The sequence below is a fragment of the Mastomys coucha genome, unplaced genomic scaffold (genome assembly GCF_008632895.1).
Source record: "Mastomys coucha isolate ucsf_1 unplaced genomic scaffold, UCSF_Mcou_1 pScaffold9, whole genome shotgun sequence".
In the NCBI taxonomy this organism is placed as follows: domain Eukaryota; kingdom Metazoa; phylum Chordata; class Mammalia; order Rodentia; family Muridae; genus Mastomys; species Mastomys coucha.
This window is the reverse complement of record NW_022196915.1, coordinates 21,989,682-22,000,483: the sequence shown is the minus strand read 5'-3', so window position 1 is coordinate 22,000,483 and position 10,802 is coordinate 21,989,682. Positions and strand designations below refer to the sequence as shown.

The 10,802-nt window shown below is 43.3% G+C and overlaps 1 protein-coding gene across 2 annotated transcripts in view; it reads right to left on the bottom strand.

The window, feature by feature from the left end:
• The window catches only part of Grid1 (glutamate ionotropic receptor delta type subunit 1), a 719,786-nt gene that overhangs the window by 243,120 nt on the left and 465,864 nt on the right, over window positions 1–10,802 (bottom strand). For both annotated transcript variants that reach the window (XM_031363059.1, XM_031363060.1), the window contains exon 6: window positions 9,341–9,511. In XM_031363059.1, coding sequence (XP_031218919.1) covers window positions 9,341–9,511 — 171 coding nt within the window. The remainder of the gene's footprint in view (window positions 1–9,340; window positions 9,512–10,802) is intronic.

Genomic DNA, 10,802 nt, shown 5'->3' with positions numbered 1-10,802 from the left:
AAAAAAAAAAAAAAAAAAAAAAAAGAGATCATCACTTCCTTTACGCTGGCCAGTGATGAAGAACTCTGTCCCGCCTGCCACTGAGCTGCATCCTTCCTGTGATCACCACAGACATCATGCTATAGGAGTAAGAACAGGATGGATACTACAGAAATGACTGCAATGTGGCCACATGACTAATGACTGAAGCCCAAACAAGGGTCCCAAGCCAAAGGGAAACTCCATGGCAAGGTCATGGTTACGCTTCAGGCGCCTGAAGTACACATATGCTGACTTAACATCAGAGGAAGGAACATTCCTACCACTGGGGACTTGTCGCTGTCATATGGGGAAGGTGATGGCAAGACTATGTCCCAGGCAGTTCAAGCTTAGAGGAGCATGTTTTCAAGGAAGAAGACTAACTCTCTTCCTAATCCTACCACAAAACAGCCCCCCAGAGCACCCACCTCTGAAGAATTGTCTCAATGTTTCCTTCTCCCTCTGGAATACAAACTTGTAATGGAGATGCTCTTATGAAGGAATATAAACCACTTAAAAACTAGTATGGAGTTTGAGCAGTTTTCTTCCTTTTCTTCTTTATAAAAGGATAACTAAATGATGAGAGTCCTTGATGGTGTGAAGATTTCTTAAGACTTTCATGGAGCACTAATCTGCCCACTCATAGTTGGTGCTATTTAGTCAGTTAAGACCCTTTGACCCATGCCCACACCTGCAGATTCACTCCCATATCAGATCAGAGCCTACTGTGCTACTTCAGCTTTGGCCCAGACTGACACTCAAAAGACTTTTTCCTTTTTCCCCTAGCACTTCTAATCACAATGAATTAAGGCACTCAACAACCCGTGTGAATGCCGAAAGGCCTGCAACAAAGAGGAAAAAGCAGAGCATGAATCAGAAAGGCCAAAGAAAGCCCTGAGTCCTCCCACAACTACATCTGCCTAGGGGAGTGAATGGATTCTGGTTCAAAGGAGCTGGCTTGAGAAATGATCTTTTGCTGGAACTGATAGGTCTTTGAACCACCCCCGTATCACCGTGGATGCACCCTCCTCCATAACATTCTACATGGTATCAGTTCATAGGCATGTTTACCTCACTAAACTCTGAGCTTTTTGAATGTTTATCTCTAGACCCTGCCACAAGTAAAGATGCAAGTCTGGTGATTGATCAGTGTTTGATTGATGAATGCCCTGTGGAGACACAGATCCATAGACAGACAGACAAACAGACAGATAGGAGTGATAAATAAATAGATGAATGAGTAGGTAGATGGGTGGGTAGATGGATGGGTTGGTGGATAAGTGCTAGGTGGGTAGATGATGAGTAATAAATTGATTAGTGATAGAGTGATGGACAGTTGAAATGGATGAGTAGGATGCATGGATGGATGGAAGGATGGATGGGGATGGATGGATGGATGGATGGATGGATGGATGGATGGATGATATTGGAGGCAAGGATAGGAATGGGTGGATAGATTGGCTGGCAAAGAAATTGATGAGTCTTTTTTGTTAAGATTGCACACATTAATCCTTCATCTAAATATAAAGCTTTGGGAAAGAAAGATTTGCTGCTTCCAATTTGGTAGGTAAGATCTTTCATTTGTTTCTCATTTATAACCTACTGAAAATGACTTCTTGATCTCCTCACTACTGTTTGTACCTATTTATGTTTACATCTTCTCTTAACTTTGTTCTTGTACCTGGGAAGATGTCTCAGTACTTGCCCATCCTGGGACAGAAACTAGCATTGTTTTGTATACCTATAGATGATATGCTTTATCGGAATTCAAAGGTGGTTTCATGTAGGGAATACAGAGAGCATGGAAGGTCCTGCTTTTATTGTCAGACATGTTAAGAAGTGTGTTTTCTGCAAAAAGGGAGGAATAACATGTATTAGGAACATGTAATCTATGCTCATGGTGCTCTTCCAGGTCCTCATGAATAAAGAAAAGGCTTTCCTCAAGGCAGGTGAATAGATATATGTGTCAGTATTAGATAAGCCAAGGAGAGACTGGGAAGAAAGAAGCTCCTAGCTACATGAACATTCACTCATAGGAAATAAATAGCACAGGCTAGAGCTACAGTCCACAAAACAGAGAGATGTGTCTTGAAGGAGTCTATGTTTCTTTCCTTCCTATCGTCGCAAGGAACTACACAAATTTTATCAGCCAAGGGAAAACATGCAGACCATAGACTGTACAGGGTCCTTTGGGGAACCTGGTACTCTTCTCTAAATGAACAGGAAGCTTCACAGAATTAGATCTTTATTCATACCCACTTGCTGAGTGACATCATACTCATTTATTGAATGCTTGTAGAAGTCTGTTTATGCCAATGAAGTGCAATGTGATCTGGAACCCTGGATAGGTGCAATGTGACATTCCTGGTTATTCTCCCCCTAAAATGCAGATGGTAACAGCTCTGCATGCAAAGGCTTCTTCTACTGTCTCTATATATACTTTCATTCTTAGAGGCAGCAGAGATTTAAAAAGAAGAGTGGAAGGGGTAAGTGTAGTACTTATACAGGCTCCTAAATTCAAATCAAATTAGCAGAGGTCACGCCCAGGGTATCCTCAGTAGCTGGGACCCAGCAGGGATCTGTTACACAGATTCTAGGGATAAGAACCATGGAAAATTAACTTGTATTTTCCAGCACCATCTTCCTCCTCAAGGCTCTCTGGCCATATATACTTTGAAAGGCACATGGGACTTATACCTGATTTGTAGAGTTTAAAGGGCTGGAAACTAAGCAAAAATCAACTCTGATTAGTAACTCTACCTGTGTCTGCTCACTTGGACCTGCTGACATGTGTCCCTGGCCTCCTGGCAACATAGTCTTATCTGCCTTGGTACTGAGGCTTAAGCCAGGTTTTTCAAGGCTGAATGCACTGATATCTCACAGAGAAGGCCCAGAGTATATGATTAGAGGTAGAGTCTATGGAGAGCTCTGTAGTTTTCTGAGCCAGGTTCCTGAGAGGGAAGCATCATAACACACATTCCTACTTCACTGAGGCCTCAAATATAAAAGCCTTTGGTGGTGGCACACAGACTCTTCAAGAAGAATACCACAGGTACAGGAAACCTGGGAAAAGAAGAGTCAGCAGTGAGTCAATACCTGTAGGAAGCATCGTATTCTATACTCTGCCACACAGACCCTTCTCCTGCATGGGTTCAGTGAGCATAACTGTGAAGAAGCTTCTCAAATGGTCCTGTCTAAAACTGTCACATACAGTCTCCACTGTTATAGCATGATTCCAGAGCCACATTTCTTCCTTAGGAGATGGCAGATATCACCCACCATGACTCAGCTCTAAGCCTTCTTGTTCTACCCTGCATAGCTGATCCTTTACAAGTGTCCTATGGCATGGTCTCTCTAACAGTTGTGTCCTGGTGGATTCCTCCTCCAATTTCACCCCATGTATCAGCCATCATTCTCCTAGGTCCCCGGGAGAAATGTCTTTACATATGACATTCTCCCTAATAAAAATACAAACAAAATTCCCAATTTTAAGGTTTTTGTGAGAACAAAGTGTGAGAACATTTGAGAAATGTCCAACTTAAGCACTACACACAGCTGTTTCAATAGATTCCTCTAAATTAAGGGCAGTCCAATAGATCATTCTAAACCTATTATTGGGAATTAAAGAGATGTGAAGTTATTTGCATAGAGGATACCTCTTCTCAGAGATGAATGACAATGTATAGCAGATGCATTAGGGAAGGGATGCTATTTTTCCTTAAACATTAGCACAGAATTCCCAATACATTAGTACCTAGGTTTAATCTGGGAACATGCCTATGTCAGCAGGAATAAAGGCCACTAGAAAGATTGTTAAATTGATCTTCATGAGAAAATAAGCATTTGCTTAAAGAGTAGGATGCAGAGGGAAAGACAGAGGAGAGAGAAGGAACAATATTTAGAAATGAACATGCCTGAGAAGGGTGATGGGAAACAATGGGGAAGTCACTCCGCTCAACCAGTGGTGACACTATCGTGGACTCCAAGGCCATTTAGAGCATACTGCTATGGCAGAACATCACAGACTCTTCACACTCCCAGAGACTAGAAATCCCAAATCAAGGCACTATCAGAGTCAATGTTTCATGAGGGTCTCTTTCCTGGTTCATAGCATGCCTTCTTCCCGTGTCCTAATTCAGAAGTGGGGAATTCTAATCTTACTTTTAGATGGTAAGTATACTCTCATTTGTGAGAGTTCTACTGTGACAACCTCATTTGTTTCCAATGCCCCTACATCCAAATACAACCACCTTGGGAACTAGGTTTGAACATAGAAATGTTACAGAAATACATCATTCAAAACACAATAAGGAGCTCATGCAGGTATAGCTTTGTTGTGCAAATGGAACCAGGAAAAAAACATATTTCCTACCGAGGTACTAACAAGGCAGGGAGTAGGGAGCCTGTTCACTTACTACAGAAAGGATTAGGGTTTGAGCTAATGTGCCACATAAGCGCTTTCCTAAAATATGCTGATAAACTCAAGAGGGCCTTGAGTCTAATCCTGTCTGGATGCCAGTAGGCTGAGTCCTCTGCCACCTCCACTGGCCAGGAAAGGAAGGGCTTGAGCAGGTCAGGATAATGTGTGTGTCCCACTGCACAGCCAGACAGTCTGCCTCCTGGTGCTTCACTTCTCCTTAGTAAGTCTGAGATTCCAGTCAAGACTTATTAGGGTATGCCAGCTGTGTCCTACTCATGCTCTGGGGGCCGGGGGATGGTTGCACACTGCATTATCAGGGTTAGAATCATGCTTGAAGGAAAAGGAAGATGAATGGCAGGCCAAGGTCAAAGCCACACAGGTCAGCAGAAATCTCTCACCAGTCCATTACCCTCACAATCCAGAGCTGGAAATGCAAGAACATTTTTATTAAGAAGGGCCACATTTCTTCCAGGCTTCTAAAGAGCCCAGCATGCTCTTCCCTCTATCATTAATCAAACAAAGTGGGCTGTTTGGGGAGACATCATGGAGATAAACAGCAGACACTGACCTCTGACCAAATCTGCGGACAGGCTCTGGTTGGCCAGCAATGTCAGATAAGCAGTCAACAGAGGGTCCAGCTGGGAGGACAAGCTGACATCCAGATGCCCCAGCACAAACAATCTATCCCCAGGCAAGGCCTCTGTGCCAAACTGCTGCTAGCCCACCTGTCTTGAGAGGGCACTGTGGCCAGGCCAGAGGAGGAAGCAGATGGCAGCTGAGGGTAAAGAGGTTGTAGGAGGCCCTGTTCATCAGAAGGGAGAATATGGAAGAGCATCTGTCTCCATATAAGCCTTTCTCAGCTACAAAGGCACATGTGGACACCTGCAACTCAAGTAGCAGGCAGCTGTACCCACAGAGACCAACAACGTGCCTGACTCATGCAGCCTTCCACACTGAACTTGTTAAATTGCCAATTGGAGTCTTTACCATTAAGTACAGCTCTGGAAGGAACATGAAATCTGAGTAGCTGGTTAGGGAAGCCTGGGGGATGCTCCAGAGGAAAAGCTTCTCTTACTGGATTGACAAACCATCACTAGGGAAAAGAACTGAAAGCTTCTAGGAAATGGGGACTAAGCAGGTCAGTGGTTTTCTTCAGCAAACTGAACGCCAGAGGGAGAGGTGATTTTGTTAAGCCACTCAACAACATTTAAGAGCATGAAGATGCCAAAGTTCCAGTCTTGGGAACATTTCCTGACAATACCATATTGGATCCCACAGCTTGGATAAGCCAGCACAGTGACAAGACACCACAGTTCATGCCATTTCCTGCCATACACGGGAAACACATTTGAATAGATGGGGTGGTGATGTGATAACATTTCTGTTAGTTCAATTACAAGTTGAAGTCCCTGGAAGAGGCAGTTCCAGTGATGGATACAATGGAGACTCTGCTCTGAGGAAGGCATCCTGGGAAATCTCAGCAAATTCTCAGGGTTCTAGGGGACTGGTTATCACTTTTATTACAGGCTGAGTCAGACAAGTCCTAAACTAACTTGTCAAGAAAACAAAAACAAGAAACATCCAAATCAGACAGTGCTTTGTAGGAAAAAAATAAACAAGCCCCACACAGGCAAGTGCAATGACACCACTGGAAGCCACTCACCTAGGTATTTTTCTTCCAAGGGACTTGGAAGAAAATAGGTACTAAATAGCAACCAAATTGATTTGCAAATAGTACTTGCTTAGCTTTTCAAAACAGAAATCCTTGGCCACGGAACTAAGACAGAGTTTCTCAGAGACCAGTGCTCTTTGATAGAGAAGACAGATGATGAATGACCTTGCAAAAATTCCCTGTGCTTTGACAATCCGTAAGCTAGGACCAACATCCCAAGGGCAGCCATCTGAGGAAGGAGCAAAGAGAGACTTGGGGGCTCCATTTCAGAGGACTTTTCATTAATTTCATCAAGACAAAGTTAATAATCCATGACAGCAATTTTTTCTTGAGTTAGTTGTTCTAAGCATGTTCGAGTCTTTTCGATAAATCTCACAGCTAGAGGCTAGTAGAAATTAGTTTGCCTTCTATACTGTCATTAGGAAAGAAAGAAGTGGTAATAGTGTCTGAGGAAACTGAAGGGAATGGCTTGTAAATGAGATGAATCTACAAGCTGCCCAAGTGTTGGGCAGAGGAGTAAATAAATCCACACTCCCCTCCAATCATAGCCCCAAAGAAGGATGTAGACACAACAAATGGACAGAGAAAAGAGATTTCTTTAATAAAGTGCTTTACTTATCTCTCTATAAAGAGGCTTCTAGAGACCATTTAACTTGGGATTCAAGTCCTAGATTATTAGCAGACTCATCTCATATATTCTTATTGATGGTCTTCAGTGAGCAGGGTCTTTCATGAAGAGCTAAATAGATAAAAGCATGGTCTGTTCTCTTCAGACAAGGCTATTGTGAGTGAGCAGCTGAGTAAGTGATGGGGACATGAGAGTCACAAATCATGTGACACAGGCCTGGAGGGATAGGAACTATTCTCCTATACAGGGGAATGCTTACACCTACCAAGACACAGGTATGCAGGCATGTTCAGCCTTCCTGTGGAAAATTAGTTGTACTGGCCACCTCATCTGATGGTATTCTTAACAGCCCAAGTCTTGTATTAAATACTTCCCACATTTTCTCTCATTTATTTTCATGGAGATTCATCATAGTAACAGAGTTGCATATCTTGACTTGACAATGTAAGAAACAGAGGCATAGAATAAAAAAAATAAATACTAAGTGAGGAAATGGTAGCTAGAATGGTTGGGATTTGCACCCAGGTAGTCTGGTTTATGAGGTGGTGGTGGTGGTGGTAGTGGAGGTGGTGGTAATGTAACTGTCATGAACAAGTTCCAGTGGTTTTGTTCTTTAGCTGTCCTCTTTCTGTGGTACCCATGTCTCAGAAAGAACAGAGAAGGAAGTGGGCCCTGAAATATGTGGCCCAGAGCCTTTGTTACATGCTTGGGTACCTGCCACATCAGGATGCCATCAGTTGAACTTCCTTCCCCTCAGCCCTCTAGTTTCCCTTGTCCTCTTCCAGAGAGCAGACCCTTTGCACCAGGCAGAACTGAAGTGCTAGAGGTAGCTTGACTCTTACAGGTGTCAGGACAGTCATCCCTTAGCAAAAGCTGTTATCATGGACTTTGACAAACAGTCTCTCCTCTGCCCCATCCTGTACTGCTCATGTACTCTGCCCATGTACAATTGAAAGTGACTCTAATTTGAGGAAAACTGAAGCAATGTAACTTAATGAGAACTGGAAAATGGACAGAGGGATAGGAGGTGGTGAAAGGACAGGGTGGTAGAAACTAGAGAGGGCTAAACTCTACCAAGGGAGAGGGAGGCTAGGAGATCATCCAGGAGAGGACTGCCATGGCCTTAGGCCCAGCAAGGAAGAACATTCCCCTCACCTGTACAGAGTGGGGATACTCATACTGCCCAGTCCTTTGTCCAGCTTTGCACATACCCACAAGGAGAGTGAGAATGATGCAGACAGTGTTCTAGTAAGAGGGACACACCTGACCCTTGTCACCTCTTCCATCCCCAGGAAAAGAAGACAAAGGAAAACTATTCCATAGGCCTTTCTAATACCCAATCCAACATCTCTAGTTCACGGCACTGTTGAAGCCCATGCTCTAGTTTCTTAATCAAATCCTTACAGCCTCAGAAAGATCTTGGCTATTCTATCTTGCCAATGTATGGATATCACAGTGTGTGACAAGGGAGGGTGGGTGCTCCTATGTTTCCTAAGCACTGAGAACAAGTCTCTCATGTGGCACATCTAGGAGACAAGCTTTCTTCTCCTTCTGACAACATGAGATTAGAGAGTGGATTCAAGGCTTTCACTAATTACATGTATCAACAGCCCACCCAAGATTCCCATGGTCCCCTCCCCATTATAAAGATCTTCTTATGTGGTGACACCATGGGACAGATACAGCCAGCCCTGATCTCAATTCTGGTTTCTACTCCTCACCCTGGTTGGGGAAAGAAGGTGGGCTTGATTTCAGATGCTGAGTGGTGAGTATATCCTACAGGCAAAGTTACAGGTAATTTCCACAAACCCAAAAGGGGACATTTTCTTTTATTATATGCCATGTGTCCCCTGAATTGTTTTTTTTGTTTTTTTTTTTGTTGTTTTTTTTTTTTTTTTTTTTGCTGTTCTTAAAGATTCCTACAGACAATAATCTGCACCTCTTTACTACACCAACCACAGGCAGAATACCTCTTGACTACACCAACCACAGGCAGAATACCTCTTGACTATGCCAAGGCCACATTCCCAGATGATAAAGACCACACATACCACAACAGTGACTGGAGAATTAACATAAACATTTACAGCTCTTATATAAGAATGGGTATAGCAAGTGGCCATGTTGGAAACCTGTTCTCTGGCCTTTCTGCTCTGGGGAGATCTGTAGCATCCTGTCTGGCCTATGCCTTGGCACTTAGCAGATGTGCTAGGGCTATGCTAAGTGTTTTACAAGCTTAGTGTCTGTGTGAGTGACTTCTTACAAAGAAAAAGACAAAGAAAAGCTCCCACCCTGCCACAAGGCACTCAGCATAAAGCAATCTTTCCATTCCAATCATGTAGCTTTTAAATACCAGAGGTACCTTCTGAGCAAGTAGTCCCTGCTTGCTGATATCAGGTGTAATTACCTAGCACTGATGCTACTATGAGATGAAACACTTATACGCAGTCAACTGGATTCCATTTCAGTGAATGACAGCATTTTAGTCATTATAGTGGGTGGGTAATAGTGTATGTCTAGAGCCCAGCAGGCCCAGTATGTTGCCTGTCTAGACCAAGGCTATGGTGAGAGCCATGTATGGAAGAGACTGTTCTGTACTGACCTGCAGCATTTGGAGGTAGCCTTCCTGTGGATCACAGAGCAGGGAGGAGATGCGGTGGTTATTCCTCATGCATTTCTGGTTATCCTTTGCAGATGGGAAGATTTGCCGGACCACGGTCATCCTGCCAAGGGCACTGTGGACCAGATCCAGGATCTCGGGGTCACTGATTTCCTGAAGAAATAATCAAATCCATGCTTATACCCTCATGAATTAAAAAAAAAAAAAGTCACTAGGAGACATTCAGGCCAAAAGCACAAACAGCTAATGCTGAAGTGAAGGGGATTCAGCCCTGGCTATCCATTGTATTAGTTGCTTATTTACAAAAATACTTACCATCCCTTAGGTACAAACAGGGTTGCTCAACATTCCCTCTAAGCTCCGGTCTATAGTAAGTGGATGTCAATAATGATCCTTCACCATAGAACACACCAAATGTGTCAGGGATCAAAGATACCTATTGTGCTAGACCTTGATAGACCAGGTGTTTTGCTTGCAATTATTAATGCCATGCTCCAAAAACAACCCTAAGAGTACTACGAAGGGGATCCAATTATTAGGTCATTTCGCCCTCAAAAACAGAAATTTTAAAAGGTGCTGTTATAGGGAGCCTCTGTAAGAAATCAAACTTGAACTAAGCCCAAAAATGGATGTAAGTGAAGAAGGTGTGTGAGTGTCTGTGCACATGCATACTTGCATGTGAGAATATGACGTGTGTGTGTGTGTGTGTGTGTGTGTGTGTGTGTGTGTGTGTGTGTGTGTGTTCCTGTGTTGGGAACAAAGTTTAACTGGGACTCTGAGTCTGCAGGGAGTGGATGAACTCTGTTCCATATAGAAGCATCAGTGCAGGAGAGGCAGATGGGGAAGTCGGGTCCAACCATGCCACTTCAAACAAACAGCAGCAGCAACGTAGAAAGCGAGCGTTTTCCCGAGGGCTAGTAAGGAGCTTGAAAGCTTTAGGTACGTATATGCTATAATCAGAACGCCCTTTCTGAAAACTTCTGGTTACATTATGGGCCGAGGGTTAGAGAAAAATAAATGGGGGTTGGTGGGCAGAGAGGAGAATGCAAGACTACATAGCTGGGTCTAACACTGAACTACAAAGAAATGGAAACAACTATTCACCCCTTGTCCCAGCAGTGGGACAGTCAGATCAAGGATATCCCAGACTCACTGTCTCTAAGGAATTACTTCATTCATGCTTGGCTCCAAGTCACTATTTAACCAAAACTGTTGTATTTTAAAATAATCTTTAAATCTTCCTTTTTGCAGGTGACTCATTAGTTTTGAGACCTTGTGACAGTACAAATGGACACAGCCAGGCAGAAAATTAGTGATAGGAATTACATAATCATTTAAATGAGAGTGTAACATGTTTAGGGGTAAGATGCCAAATCAAGCATTTAGGATCTGTCTTAGGATGATACTGTGTGTGTGTGTGTGTGTGTGTGTGTATGTGTGTGTG